The following is a 15,667-nucleotide window of genomic DNA, read 5'->3' on the forward strand; positions in this document are numbered from 1 at the left end:
TTGACTCAGACATCAGGGTGGGTGTTTTCCTTACCAGTAGATCTATTTCAGCTGGCCATGCAAGCTCAAGTGACTTGTCTGTATTTAAAAAAAAAAAAGATTTGTGCTGAATACACTGAAATTGAAAAAAATCTAAAAAGGGGATCATACTAGAAAATGCCTATATTTGAGTAGCAAAATGGTCAATCTTTAACAACTTAAACATTTGATTTAGTGAGGTGCGAGGAATTTTGAACAGATAAACAGTAGATTTTCTTGTTTCATTTTTCACTGTATTAACTATCATAGACCTGATGAACTTTAAATTTCAGACATTGATGAGTGTGCAGTTGACAATGGAGGCTGTGCACACAATTGTATCAATGAGATTGGTTCATACCAATGTACTTGTAAATTTGGCTTCATGTTGGAAGATGATGGCAAAGGGTGCAAAGGTATATTAGTGGATGTACTTTTTTATGATCCTTTTTTGTTACATATGTCCTTTATTTAGATTGTTTATGGTTGTACTTTACTCTTTTATAGACATATTATACTTAAAGTAAGCTTTTGTTGTTAAGATTTTTCTGCACTTTAAAACTCAAACTTATTATTGAAATAATAATTATTTTAATTTAACTTGTTACATATTGTTTTGATGTTTCAGACATAAATGAATGTCTTGACAACAATGGTGGTTGTAATCAGATATGTGTGAACCAAAATGGCTCGTATGAATGCCAGTGCGAGGTTGGATACAAAATGAAACCAGATATGAAGACATGTGAAGGTAAATTTGTCTCTGAAACTTGTACATCATGTCTTGAAAGGCTTCAGATTCTGCTCGGTAGCCTAGTTTTCATTGACAAACTTTTTCTACAGTTTTGCCCTTGATGCATTTAGATATTGTTCAGCATCAAGAAGACCCAGTAGGTCATAACATTTATATCACAAGTCAAAACTGAATATTTTAAAATGTGTATGTACAAGAGATTACTATTATTTCCTTTGATACAGTTTTGATTTGGTTAAAAACCTCCCCCCTCTAGATGTGTGATAGTTGTCATACTATATCTCTGGAGAACAAATAAATTATTACATGTAGCTTGTTTCTTTTTACCACTTACATGTAGCATGCTTCTTCTTACCATTCACTGTAATAATTAATTAATTAATATGATGTTGTTCACTATTGGTAACATGTTTTATTTACTATTTTGTAAATATTTAGATGTGGACGAGTGCCTTGAAAATAATGGAGGTTGTCAGCATGATTGCATAAACCTACCTGGCAGCTATGAATGCAAGTGTAAAGTTGGATACAAAATGAAACCAGATCAGAAAAATTGTGAAGGTAATACTTTCATCTTTACATCTTCTACTTTAAAAGTCCATGCCTGCACAAATGAACGATTTAAGTTTTGATACAGGGCTTACAACCCTATGCTTTCTTTAAATTATTGATTAAAGAGGAAAGTCAGTGCTACACTTGCTCTGAAAAGGTTGTTAGTATTTTGTATTCCAGCTATCTTTCTTTCTATTACAGACATAGATGAGTGTTTTGACAAAAATGGCGGTTGTAATCAGATTTGTGTGAACCTAATTGGTTCCTATGAATGTCAATGCAATAACGGTTTCAAGATGGCTGCAGACATGAAAACTTGTGAAGGTAGGGCATTTCTTCAGCATTGAATTGAAATGAATATTGGCTATTAAAGTTTTTCAAAATTGCTTTAGACGATTAGAATTCATTAAAGACATTGGACAAAAATGCATTGGAGAGTCAAACTTCTATTTTTATTAATAAAAAAATATTTCAGATATTAATGAGTGTGGGGACAACACAGATGGCTGTGAGCATGATTGTGACAACACAGTAGGTTCCTATGTCTGTAGCTGCCGCGCAGGATACATGTTGAAGGAGGATCAACATGGCTGTCAAGGTGGGGGATCTTAAGACACAATTTTACACACATAATAATATAAAACAAAACTTTTAAGTTCAATATTTTGATTGCTATCTGTTGTGATTCAACAGGATTTCATTTACTGCTGCTCCTACTGCATGGTATGTTGTCTCTTAAGTTATTAAAATTCATATATATTCATCTTATATAAATGGAATAGGTCAGCTTGGGATATGTGTATTAAGTTAAAAGATCTATTCATTAAACTTTCCCAATTAAGTGTAATGTAATTGTGCCAGCATATGTTAGATTCAAATGGAACCTGATATCCAAAATGTTTTGGTTAAATTTTTGTGAAATTCTGATGAAGGAGAATTTATGAAAAATAGAATCAGCATACAATACTAGTCTTATGGGATATATAGTTTTGAAAAAAAGGAGGCCCTTAGAGTTGATGAAGACCAAAATTTAAGTCATGAAGATGCTTGTGCTTCCTTTTAAAAAAATTGACTTAACCTTTTAGAGCAGAAGTTAGCATTTACCAGTTTGATTTTAAAAACAACATTTTCATTTTGTCTTCTCCAGATATTAATGAATGTGATGTTAACAATGGTGGCTGTGCTCATTATTGCGAGAATTTCCCTGGGTCCTACAAGTGCAAGTGTAAATCTGGCTACATGCTGAAGGATGATGGACATGGCTGCAAAGGTATCACTTTGGTTTTTTTTTCTTACATTTTAAACAAAAAAAATTCAATTTTTTTCTTTTTTGTTTAAAATTAATGGTAGTAATAAATCAGTCATTTTATTCTTATTGCAATTTACTAAACTTCAATCATCTAAAAAGTCATGTCACTTTGTTGGTCAAATGTCCAAACCAATACAAAGATAATTGGTAATTCAGATTTGCATCACATTACTGTAGTATACATCACATTACTGTTAAGGGCCCCTTTACACTGGACGGCGTCCTTTCTGCGTCCCTTCTGCGTTCAAAAATGTGGTCAGGACGCTCAACGGTCGCCAAAGCAATTAAATCGTGTCTCAGTGTAAAGTCGTCTGCGTCCCTTGTGCGTCCTTTGAACGACCGAATCTTGATTTTACCTGTAAAACTGCGAGCAACCTGCCTGCCTCCACTGTACGTCCCCTGTGCAACCCAATGCGTCCATTGCGATGTTTGAGCGACCATTGAACATTCTTGCTGTGTTCTCTGTACCTTCATCGGCGATCAGTGGCGTCTATTCTACGATCATTCTGCATCCTGCTTGACCGATGAGCGTTGTTTGGGCGTCCTTCTCTATATTCTAACTCATATTCTTTCATCGGTCCTAACCAGGTCATCCGATAAAGAACATTTCCAGCACACAAAACAAATAAATGGGAATAAACGCTTTAAACTATATATAGTGATGCAAGGTCTACATGGACTGATAAACAATCAGACGTTCATTGTTATCCTTATAAGAAGGATGGACAGGCGCCGAAAACGAGAAAGTGTGACTGACACAACATAGAATATTTGAATCCATTTTCAAATGACGAATTCTGCAAAATGTTCTGACAATTAATTCATCTTGTAAAAAAGGGCAAAATATTCGTTTTATAATAACCTAAAAAAATGGATCGTTTCATGAATTTTAGGGTAAAAACAGAACACTGTTGCCCTTAGAATTCCTGTCTGGTGAAAAATACTTCATCACGGCCCCATTTGAGAGTGAAAAAAAATGGACGATCTTTGAGTTTTCATTCTGCAACCGAAGCGATGCTTGTGCCTCCTTTCTACGACCGCGGCCATGCTTGTGCGTCCTCTCTGCGACCGCAGCGTTGCTTGTGCGTCCTCTCTGCGACCGCGGCGATGCTTGTGCGTCCTTTCTGCGTCCATTGAGCGACCATCCTCCATCGCGTTCTCTCTGCGATTGTTTTGAACATGCTCAAAACATCGCGGCGTCCATGGCGTCCTCGGCGATGCTTGAACGTTCTCTGTGCGACCTTGGCGATCACTGTGCGTTCTTTGAGCGTCCGACGGCGTCCTGGCTAGTTTCATGGACGCACAAAGGACGCACAAAGGACGCCGTCCAGTGTAAAGGGGGTTTAAATGAATGACATTTTTTAAATGAAATTTTTTCTTTTTTCCTTTTTTTAATTAAGATGTTGACGAATGCTTGGACAATAACGGTGGTTGTGAACAGATTTGTAACAACACGATAGGAAGTTATAAGTGCAGTTGCACATCTGGGTTTGTTCTCAACATGGATGGCAAGACCTGTGACGGTAAGATGAAATTCCGTACAACTTTTCTGTCTGTTACACTGAACTGAATGAAAGAGAAATGACTATTTGTAGAATGCTTAAAAAATTATAGATAAGCAGAATGTTCTTCAATCAAAGTTCTAGAAGTCTTAAGAGCACTTGGAAACCATGTTGTCTGTTTTCTTCTTTAGATATCAACGAGTGTTTGATGTACAATGGAGGCTGTGCTCAAAAATGCATCAATGAGATAGGCTCTTTCAAATGCAGCTGTAAAGATGGATACATGCTGGCAGATGATGGCCGTGGATGTAATGGTTAGTAGTTGATAAGACATGAAATAATGAATTGTGTTTAATTATCATCTTCATTGCATTTTTCAGAAGTTAATTTCATGATTATTAGATCTTGATGTGGGTTTATAAGGTGTGCCATAACTATTAATAACATGGAACACCAATTACTTTTAACCTGTTGTAAATTTAGTTCATATTTATTTAATATATACATTCTGATAAATCCAAATTCTTTAGCTCTGTTGCATTTTAATGCATTACACACATGGAGAACTTTTGTTTTTCATTTCATACATTTTTGTCATTTGTAATTCCAGACATAAATGAGTGTGATAACAATAATGGAGGCTGTGCCTTTGAATGTGAAAACCTACCTGGGTCATACAAATGTTTATGTGACTATGGATTCATGTTAGCAGATGATGGTCATAATTGCATAGGTATGAACAGGGAAACTCTGTGATGGATGAGAGTAATTTACTTTCTCAAGTGATTTAGAATGAATATCATTTTATCTGATTTGCTTTTTTTATGTTAAAGACTTTAATACTATTTTGTGAATAGTGCAATCAGTTAAGATAGATAATGTGTCGGTTAAAACTGTAATCAATGGATATTTTAAATAATGATGAAAAACTGTTTTACAGTTTGCTGCTGATTGTATAACAAATTAAATATTAAGGAATTTTGATCAAAATAACAGATTGATATTCCATTTAGTTATACGTATATAATAATATCTTCAATTACAAATCTAGATATTGATGAGTGCAGTGTGAACAATGGAGGCTGTGGCCAAAATTGTACAAATCTGCAAGGTTCCTACCAGTGCAGCTGCGAGAAAGGATATGAGCTCATGATAGACATGCATGGATGTAAAGGTAAAAAACTCAAATGGCATGTGTTGCAGGTCTGGATGTTGATGTATTTTCTTAAAATGGTATATATTTTTTAAAATGTCAGAATCCCCTTCTCCCCCCTTTTTCAGCCCCTCCCCTCAATTTGCTTATTAAATGTGTTGGTTCCTGAATTTTTAATAATTAAATATTTGTATAAAATGATGTTTATACGTGTTGCTAAATCTTAGTCAATTTATTGTCAAGTTTCCCCAAGGGAATTTCAGCAAAATTTGCAGCTCTTTTTATCCTTTACAAGCTTATGCAAATGTTACATTCACTTTTTCAAGACATAAATGAATGTGAAACTGACAATGGTGGTTGCGATCACGTCTGCACCAACACAGATGGTTCCTACACTTGTTCCTGCTTCCAAGGTTATCTTCTAAATGCTGACAAACACACATGTAATGGTAAGTGATTTCTCTTGCTCTCACAGGAGCTAATATGTAAACAGAAATGGGCTCAGAATTTAGAGATTATCAATTAATTTTTTGTAACCCAGGCTCCTGTCTGATTTTAAATGGGTAGTATCATGTGATTTTTAAGTAACAGTTGCATGAACGTCATTGAAACTTGATAGGAAATACTGTGCACAATTTACACAGGCATTTTCATGTACTTAACCATCATCTTCACATAGAGTTTTTTTTTTGTATTTTTGATAGTTCATTTATAGGACATAAGTTGAACATCAAATGTATATTTTAAATTGTGCTCACCAGTTTATGCACTATAAATACAAGTAAATATATTTGAACTCTGTATTTCAGACATTCCTGAATGTGATGTTAATAATGGTGGATGCGCACATATTTGTGTAGAGATCCCTGGATCCTATGAATGTCAGTGCAATTATGGTTTTATGTTGAATGATGACAAGCATGGTTGTGAGGGTATGTTTTGTTTCATTTGATTCAGTCACAGAAATTTAACTAGGTATTAGTAATTGTTCAATTATTAAGTACCTTTCACTGCTGACATTTTTAGATCCCCTGTAGAAACCCGTTTTTTTATTTTTTAATATAATTTAATGCATATAGGCCCTGACTGGTATCTAGTCCGGATATATATTACATATAAATATTTTATTCATGAATTAAAAAAATTATTTGACATCTATTTCCAGATATTAATGAATGTAAACATAACAATGGTGGCTGTGACCATGAGTGTGTCAACACAGAAGGTAGCTATTATTGCACATGTAATGATGGTTACATGGTGGACCCTAATGACAAACATAAGTGCATAGGTAAGACAGGCTAGTTGTAATATAATACAGTGCTTTGTTATATTGGCGCAGTATTATATTGGTGCAGTATTTAGAAGGCTAATTGCTATGGTGGGTGTATGTTTATTAAAGTTCCCTACATTTAATTTCTTTGATTTGTGCAAGTGTTGCATGTAATTTTATTGTCAAAGATGATAGTTTATGTAAAAGCACATTTTAAGAAGGTCATAAGTTTTATGATCTCAAAATTTTGTATGCTTTCTTAACCCTAAACATAAAATACTGTATTCCCCTAAAGGTAATTAATGTGGATTTTTTCCTTTATTTTTCAAAGCTTGAAAGTGTGAAGGAACAGTAAATTATTTGAAGTAGGTACATAGCTGATATTCTGTGTAACAAAAAATTCATTCCATGATATTGCAAATCTGACTTATTTACTTTCTAGATAATCCTGAATGCCAGACCAATAAAGGTGGCTGTGCACACATCTGCGTGGAGAAAGTTGGATCTTACGAATGTCAGTGCCATGCTGGTTATATGTTGCTGGATGATGGGCACGGGTGTAGAGGTAAGATATTTCATTCAGTTCCACATACAAAATATGATTGCAGTTTGATTTCTTGCAATTTTGACAAATGAGAATTAAGTGATAAAAGATTTAACACAGCGTAATGATTCAAATATTTTAACCTATTTAAACATTATTTGTATTAAAGAAAGAAGACATGATATCTGATGATCTGAAGTTTTATTTTTGCAACTTTCACTTATTATGTAGTGATAATTACAATGTAACAAAGCAAATGAGCCTTTTTCAATTATTTCAAAACCGATATTAGTCGAATACATTCAATGATATTTTTAAAATCAGACATAGACGAGTGTGCAGAAGGCACAGATGGATGTGAACATTACTGTCATAACACAGAAGGGTCGTACACCTGTAGCTGCAAAGATGGATACAAGCTGAAGGATGACGGACATTCTTGTGAAGGTAACATTATGAACATTTCTATCATATTTCAAACAGGTTGTATAATTGGTGCTTATAAATTAGTAAAAGGAAAGGTTAGGCTAATTTTTATTTACATTATTAATCAGATGTACTGGTCTTACATATAAAATAGGTATGTTTTTGTGTGTTTAATTTATTCATTTATTAATAAGTATTGGAGAAATTCAGGTTTTTTCGGAAATATTACATTTTCTTCTATACACTAAGAAAAAGAAACACAAGCAAATTGAATCATGCAGCTTTATCAACAATGAACACTTGCAACACCAACTATTTTCTCAAACATTACTTTTTTCTTTGAACTCCGAAGTTCTTGTTATTTTGTACAGAAATTGTGCCCATCTGTCACTGCCCTGACCATACAGGAGAGGCCGGCTGGCAGGCGGTCAGCTCGCTGGACCTTGATGCTGGATGTATGACATATAGGGAGAATGAACCAATGCGTCGCAGTAAGGCTGTGAAGTTTGCCAAAAACTTAGATGGAAGTGGTTCTCTCCCTCAGCCATCCTTGGTGTCATTTAGTTCGCTGAAGGATCTGGCTGTTATTGAGAAGTGGCTCCAAGGTGTAGGTGAGTAGAGTTGACACCATTTGTAATCATTGGGAAGGAAATAAAAGGTGGAAAAGTTTGAAGATTTGAGAGGCTTATTAAAACTTTCAGTGTGAATAACTGTTTTGAGTTTTTCTGTGAAGAAGATAGTGACATGCTCTATTCTTTTGTCTTACATGTTTATTTCTACAGATGTGATGTACTTGGGTTTTTGTCTGATAAACAGTACATTTTTCATAGCTGGGTTACCAATCAATCTTGTTTTCCAATCTGAGGAGTAACAGACACTTCACGGAATGTGAATATTTAAAGTAATACAATAGATATTTAAAGAATTCTCAGCTCTAATTTCTGTAGTATCAGCATGATAACAATATCTTCAAGATGATGAATAATTTTACATTCTTTTTAGATTACATACCCAACCCACCACGCTTTACAACATGCAAATCATTCTGGACTTGTGGGTCGGTGAAGATGGTCAACAGTTCAGAGATTCACATTGTTTGGGATTGTAACGGAGGTGATGATGTTTTCGTTATTGACCGTGACAGTCCTTTGGTCAAGGGCTGTGTGAAGGAGGGCTACTGTGTATTCTTAGATTATTATGGAAGTGAAGATCTTATTGATCCTGACACTAGCACCCATAAGGTTTCTCTTCGCTTTGGTAGCTGTTGGACCAAGAAGCTTCCTCTTGCCATGAAGACATGTCTAGGAGGTATGTTACCAAAATAGATCACAATGCCTGAAAATGTAGTTTTATTGTATAAGAAAAAAAAGAGAAAAATTTTATGAAGACAAGAGTCTTGGTTTAAAGAAATTTATTTGAAAGTGGATTACTGCTAAGAGTGAAAAGAAGCACTTCTCTCTCTATCAAAGTGGAAAATAAATGTCAACTAACTTAAAGGACTTAATTTTTATTAATTATTAAATAGTTGATGTTTAATTATGAGACTTTGTTTTTGAAAAGATTTTGCAAATGGTCAGGGATGAGTATCTTTGCGTTTTTAATGATCTTAATATCTTGATATTTTGATTTATTAAATTAACAAAAAATATTTCAGAATTTAGACCTTGTGACAATAACAATGGTGGCTGTGAACACATCTGCGAGATGTCACCAGGGCGCACATGTAGTTGCCATGATGGCTATGTCCTGAACAGTGATGGCTACTCTTGTGATCGTAAGATAACCTTTCACCTCTTCTTTGTCTTAGAAAAATAATTATTTCTTTTTATATATGTCATCTCTGTAACATAAATCAACTTCAAAATAGGGATCAGATAAAAAAAATTAATTCAAATTCCTCAATTCTTTCTTCATGTTGAAGTGCCATGTTAAGTATTATAAAAGTTGCTTTCATATTGGTTTGAATTGTGTTAGAGGGGAAACTGAGTATTGTGGTGTACCTCTTGTGGGAGTTTCGACTGTTTTAATGCTTTCAAGGACCAGATAAGTTGACAGAGAACATTATTACTTCCTGTCTTGTTCTTCCAGCACTGCCACCGACCACCCTACCTCCAACCACCGAAGAGCCAACCACACCACCTCCCTCTAGTAACTGCTCCTGTGCTGACCCAACTGGAAAAGGACACTGGTCTCCAGTGTTGACCTCTTATCAAGCAGGAGGCTGTCTTTCACTACAACCCACCAATTTTGACGCAGCCAGTGCCGAGAAGTACTGCAGGTATCTTGATGGGGAAGACTCCATGAAACTCCATCTTGTGAGATTCTATACCAAAACTGACTGGGATAATATTGAGAAATGGTTGCAGAGCTTTGGTAAGTTTTCAAAACAATGTCTTAGCACAATATTTAAAATGTCAATAACTGTGGTATATATTTTGAATTTTTTAATTAAGAAAAGATTTTGTTTGATAGGATAATGATTTGTCCGTAGTGTGATATCATTAATGTTTATAAAAAAGACAGGAAAATTTTATATGGCAGGTAAATCCCTGTTAGGATGCCTTTAATTATATGTTATTTGCTTTTAACATTATCACAGTTTTCTTATCAATAAATATTTGTGTATTTGCGATCAATTCCTAAAATTTGGACCATTGTATTTGCAGGTTTCACGGAATCTAGGATATACTGGACTGGAGGCAAAGTTAAATACATTTGTGGTAGCAAAATCATGATACAGTGGAACTCTGATGGTAATTAAGCTGATAAAAATTATATGTGCTGTTAATTAAACTTGCCGGATCCCAATTCATGCAGAACATCAGCAATGTACTTGAAGATACAATTTACCTTAAATTGTAAGGGCTTTAATCCAAGGTGGTTTCTTGACTGTTGCATAATTTTTTTATCATGCAGCAACTTTGAGATATTAAGAAAAACAGAAAAAGGTCATCTAGAGTCATGACATAAGCACTAAATTTAACAATTTTCATTTCATCCAGCAAGATCTCAAGCATCTCATTTAGATTAAAAACAGAAAAATCAATTTTTTTTCTAATGCACCGGTACTCTCTTTTCACTGTAGGCTATAAAGATATCCTCTGGATTGATCGCCAGGATCCAAACAACCCGTTCAAGGTGCAGGGCAGTGCCAAAGTGAACTATTGCGTCCAGCTACACTATAAGGGAAGTACAGAACCCATAGACCCCAACAGCCAGTCTCACAAGATAGTCCTGCAGTTTGCCACCTGCAAGGCCAACAAGATGCCATTGTGCCAGAAGAATTGTGATGGAGGTTGGTATTAATATTTTTATTTGTAACTTGAGTTTTATCGTGAAAAAAGCTTATTATAGTATACTTGTATTTTTTTAGTCCTAGTCAGGCATTGATACTATCTGTTACTGTTAATTCCAAAGTCAAAATCAACAAGAACATTAAAAAATTAAATACATACATATTTAATAGGTTAATAACACATTTCGTTACTATTTTTCAGCCTTGAGCAGCACACCATGTGTTTGTAGGGCAGCTGCAAACATGGACTACACCACCTATGATCAGAGCAACATCCACTTTGATGGCACCTGCAGATACCTGCTGTCTGGGTACTGCCCTGCAGGTGATCCCAGCCTTCCAGGATTCAAAGTAGATATTGATCACAAAGATGGAAGTTCCACTGCTCGCTTCGTGGATGTGACCATTGACAGTCACGTTGTTAGGCTTGGACCAGGGCTTGCCATTCAGGTAATGATGTTAAGGCCAGACATGAGCTTTTTTTGCTGAGATGCAGAATCCCGCGTTTTTAAAATTTATATTTTTCGGGGACCTAAAGCGGCCATAGACCCCTGCCTGGTTAGGTGTTGGGTTCCATGATAAATGTTTTTTTTTTTCTTTTTTTTTTGAAACCTAGGCTCATGTCTGTAAAACATTTGATTTTGAAATACCTTCTTTAAGTATAGATTGCAGTCACTGCTGCCAGCTAGTCTTCTGCTTTATGTATCACTATACAACTCAAACGCACTTTACCATTTGAGCTTTTTTAAATCCTTTTAGGTGGGAGTTGTTTTTTTTAATCTAATTATCATTTTAATTTAATTTACTAGCTGAATGGAGAAAGCATTTGCGCACCGATGAACATTGGAAATAAGATACGCATTGGCATGCTTCCAAATTACAACACCTATGTGGCAACCAACTTTGGGCTGCGAGTTACTTTTGACAATAACCATGTTACAGTCCGAGCTCCTAGCAGCTACAAGGATGAGATGTGTGGAATATGTGGCAGTTGTAATGACAACGCTATTGATGACTACACAACTGCTAGTGGTCAAGATGTTTCCTCCCTCGATCCAGAAGAGCGTGACAATGAGATTGGTATCAGTTACCAAATTGAAGGTGGAAGCCAAGAGTGAGTTTTTATTTAGCATTTAAAAGATATGCTTGCTGCATGCTTACATTTGTCCTATTTTCAAAGTTGAGCAATGGTTTAAAAATTTTTTAATATATTTTTTAAGGTAAGGATAAAAAGCGGGACTATTCAGAACAACCAGTTGTGCCGTAACACCTTGAATAATACAAGGTGATACCTTTTTGGGGTTAGAGCATAAAAATGTACATAATAAATTTCATTGAAGTCCACAACATTTTTCCCTAATGTACTTTCATATATATTGCCCATCAGGTCAAAGCACCATCCATTTACTCACAGTTTATTATTCACTTTTTATCAGGTGTACTAATGGAACAACAAATGTTGACACACCTTGCTCTGTGGATGACTTGGTGAAAGCAAACAGCATCAATTTCTGCGGCCTATTGAACAGTCCCGATGGAGCATTTGCAGAATGTATAGCATCAGGCAGAGTCCAGTCCACACAGGATAGGTTGGATTCTTGTGTGAGAGATGTGTGTTCTCTTAGTGTGAAGTCATGGAAGAAAGCAAAGGAATCGGCTTGCAGTGTTCTTGAAGAGTTCGCCACTGAGTGTAGACAAGCTGGAGTCGGTACAGGAGATTGGAGAGCTGCCTCTGGCTGCTGTGAGTGACAAGAAATCAGTATAGAACTTCATGTCTTGTTACAAAGAAATTCATGTTGGCCATTTTCAAAACAAAGTGATTATTCCATTTTTTCAACATAAAGTTATTTTCATCATATAAGCACACAGCCATATATCCTAATACCTAATCAATATTGCTTCCGATCTTTATGAGCATGTATTTCAAAGTACATTCACATAACCTTTCTTTTATCCCAAAACAACATGGCCCAAAAACATAATCCATGTGCACATTCAACAGCAATGCTGAACATGTGAAATGTTTCTTCCTATAGTAATGGAGTGTGGCGAGCACAGCCACTACCTGCCAGTAGGGTCAGCCTGCCCAGCCACCTGTTCAGACCTGTACGCAGCAGAGAAGTGTACGGAGCCACCAGTGGAGGGTTGTTTCTGTGACCCAGGCTATGTGTTCAGTGACTCCCAGTGTGTGCCAAAGGAAGAGTGTGGCTGCCTGAACATGGGAAGATACCATGAGGTGAGTGTAGATATTAAATATTATTATTATTATTATTATTATTATTATTATTATGAGATCAATTGAATTTTACAGATGATGTGCTCAGATATTTTGATAGGGCAGTTAGCTTTTTTATCAAGCTTATTTTAGTTGACTTTGGTCAGGAGACATGATTATGGTTCACATAATACTGTAATTTTTCCATTGTTTTGCATGTATGAAAAACAAGAAACTTGTACTAATTGCTGTTGAAAAAGAAATAGCTCTTACAAAGGTTAAAGGTATTAGATTTAGTACAATTAAAGCATTCTGTCACATATTTAAGGGGTTTTAAACTGCAACGGAGATTGAAGCCTGAAAATTTGTAACATGCAACCTTCAACCATGCACAAGTGATTGAATTATTATTCTTTTTTAAAACTCATATCTCAGATTGGAGAAGTTTGGCTAAGCTATGACTGTTCAAAGATATACGAGTGTAACTCCACTGGAAACATTGTGACCACCTACAAGAACTGCAGTCAGTACGCCAGCTGCAAGAAGATAGAAGGAGAGCGCCACTGTATCTGCAGACCACCTTATGTTGGAGATGGATACACATGTGAAGGTACCAAGGAGATTGGTTGTTACTCATTTACAATTCATAGATTTAGTTGATCTAAATTTTTGACTGAATTACTGGCAAAGCACTGTTTTGCCACTTCAGACTTGATATTTATTGATATATGTCAGATGCTCAAAGAAAATGTATCTTGAGGTTTCCGGGATGGTGTATCAGAATGACATGACAAAATATTCCCCCCCCCCCCCCCCCCAAAAAAAAATGTAATATATATATATATATATATATAAGAAAAAGTTGAATTGTAATTTATGAAAACAGTTTAGTAAATAATTTTCAAAGGATTTTACCAGTTGTTATACATTTTCTTTTGATTTAATTTTTGAGATTTGGAATTTAGGTTACAAAATTAAAAAAAAAAAAAAAGAATGCACAGTTGGAGTAGATTCAAATTATTTGTTCATACATTAAATATAAAATCTTAATTCTTAGTTGAAGATGTCTGTGCTGGTAAGGTATGTAATAATGGTGGACAGTGTAAGGAAAAGGACGGAATAGCTGTCTGTGTCTGCCCAAGAGGCTTCACAGGACTCTCATGCGAGCAGAGTAAGTATATTTTTAGATATCTTTTCAATAAATTTTGCTTTGTTTTACTGTTGTCTTATGGTAAATCACTTCATTTTGCAGTTTACATGATTGATATTAGTTTGACCAGTCTGAAATGATGGGTGCCTGTTTTGTGTCACATTTTTTGCCCCTACTGGTTTATTTTAGCAGCTGGCAGATCATTTCAAATAACTATTATAAAATTCAAATGTCTAAGTGATATACAAATGTTGTTTTTTACCATGGGTAGTTCAGAAAAAATTACCTTTCTTGATTGAATTTTTTAAAATATAATTTCAATGGCATTTTTTAGATATTGATGAGTGTGTCGGAGTTGTATGCTATAATGGCGGAAGATGCATTGATAAAGTGAATGACTATTATTGCAAGTGTGCATCAGGATACAGTGGTAGACACTGTGAGATATGTAAGTTAACCAGGCAGACATTGATAAATCATTATTTTCTACGACTTAGTTATATTTTCTCTCTTTGCATTTAAATCTACTGGGAAGTGTATGTTTGATCAGTTGTTGCTCAACTCGTCCAAAGATTGGGTTCATTTTGTTCTCTTACTCTTCAGCTTTATTTTTTCTTTTCTTGTGCCTTCTGTTGTTCATTGTTGTATAGGCTATTTTGCTGAATTTATTCATGATCCAAGTTTCTGTACATATTCCTATAGGTTTCCAGCATAAAATGACAGGAACATGATCATCCTAGAATTCAAATGTAATATGCAAAACTGAATTTCTTAAAAAGAGCAGTGCTTTGTAAATCATAATGAACAATGACTAATTTTACAGCGAAGAACTTTTTATCTTTTATAAACCACATCTTCCTGATTATTTTATAGCTACTGTGTCCTCTGACGCTCCCTGCCAATGCCACGTCTTTGGAGATCCCCACATTACAAGTCACGACGGCCAAACCATTCACTTCCATGGCACATGTACGTATATGCTGTCCAGCTTCAGGCCATGGGAAGGATGTGAGCCAGTATTGAAGAGCTTTAGGGTAAAAGGAAAGAATACAGCTGAAGGCAAGGATGGAGAGGGATCCACCACAGATGTGATCACAGTGGAAGTTTATAGCTACATTATCCAAATCAACAGGGAAGGACAAGTTACTGTGAGTTGATATATACATGTTCTCTATATAAAGATCTGAATCTTGTCTGGGCATTGTGCACTACTATACATATAGATTGCAAACTTGCACAGAACAGATATCAATGTGAATTCCCATGATAGGAAAATGAAAAGTTTGCAGCTATATTGCAGCAAATTTGCTGCAACCAGTTTGCAGTTGGCAAGAAAAATTTGTATTGCTGCTAAGCAAGTTTGCAAGAAAGATTTTATGTTCTATCAGATTTGCAGCCAGCATATTTGCAAAAATATCTTATGTTTGCAGTAAGATTGCAAGAAAGCATTCATGTTATTGCAAATTTGCAGGGAAT

The 15,667-nt window shown here is 35.3% G+C and overlaps 1 protein-coding gene across 11 annotated transcripts in view; it reads left to right on the forward strand.

Annotated features, from left to right (window-relative positions):
- Nucleotides 1–15,667, forward strand: part of LOC106160932 (uncharacterized) — a 60,469-nt gene that overhangs the window by 40,922 nt on the left and 3,880 nt on the right. For all 11 annotated transcript variants that reach the window (XM_086994379.1, XM_086994424.1, XM_086994404.1 and 8 more), the window contains 29 exons: nt 312–434; nt 647–769; nt 1,211–1,333; nt 1,526–1,648; nt 1,800–1,922; nt 2,472–2,594; nt 4,034–4,156; nt 4,327–4,449; nt 4,746–4,868; nt 5,187–5,309; nt 5,615–5,737; nt 6,098–6,220; nt 6,454–6,579; nt 7,004–7,126; nt 7,430–7,552; nt 7,903–8,142; nt 8,534–8,839; nt 9,186–9,305; nt 9,620–9,904; nt 10,198–10,284; nt 10,617–10,826; nt 11,029–11,276; nt 11,636–11,940; nt 12,263–12,567; nt 12,863–13,062; nt 13,477–13,651; nt 14,099–14,212; nt 14,526–14,639; nt 15,065–15,339. In XM_086994379.1, the coding sequence (XP_086850505.1) occupies nt 312–434; nt 647–769; nt 1,211–1,333; nt 1,526–1,648; nt 1,800–1,922; nt 2,472–2,594; nt 4,034–4,156; nt 4,327–4,449; nt 4,746–4,868; nt 5,187–5,309; nt 5,615–5,737; nt 6,098–6,220; nt 6,454–6,579; nt 7,004–7,126; nt 7,430–7,552; nt 7,903–8,142; nt 8,534–8,839; nt 9,186–9,305; nt 9,620–9,904; nt 10,198–10,284; nt 10,617–10,826; nt 11,029–11,276; nt 11,636–11,940; nt 12,263–12,567; nt 12,863–13,062; nt 13,477–13,651; nt 14,099–14,212; nt 14,526–14,639; nt 15,065–15,339 (4,832 nt within the window). The remainder of the gene's footprint in view (nt 1–311; nt 435–646; nt 770–1,210; nt 1,334–1,525; nt 1,649–1,799; nt 1,923–2,471; nt 2,595–4,033; nt 4,157–4,326; nt 4,450–4,745; nt 4,869–5,186; nt 5,310–5,614; nt 5,738–6,097; nt 6,221–6,453; nt 6,580–7,003; nt 7,127–7,429; nt 7,553–7,902; nt 8,143–8,533; nt 8,840–9,185; nt 9,306–9,619; nt 9,905–10,197; nt 10,285–10,616; nt 10,827–11,028; nt 11,277–11,635; nt 11,941–12,262; nt 12,568–12,862; nt 13,063–13,476; nt 13,652–14,098; nt 14,213–14,525; nt 14,640–15,064; nt 15,340–15,667) is intronic.

This window comes from Lingula anatina, chromosome 1 (assembly GCF_051362555.1).
Source record: "Lingula anatina isolate TDL-2025a chromosome 1, LinAna3.0, whole genome shotgun sequence".
In the NCBI taxonomy this organism is placed as follows: Eukaryota; Metazoa; Brachiopoda; class Lingulata; order Lingulida; family Lingulidae; genus Lingula; species Lingula anatina.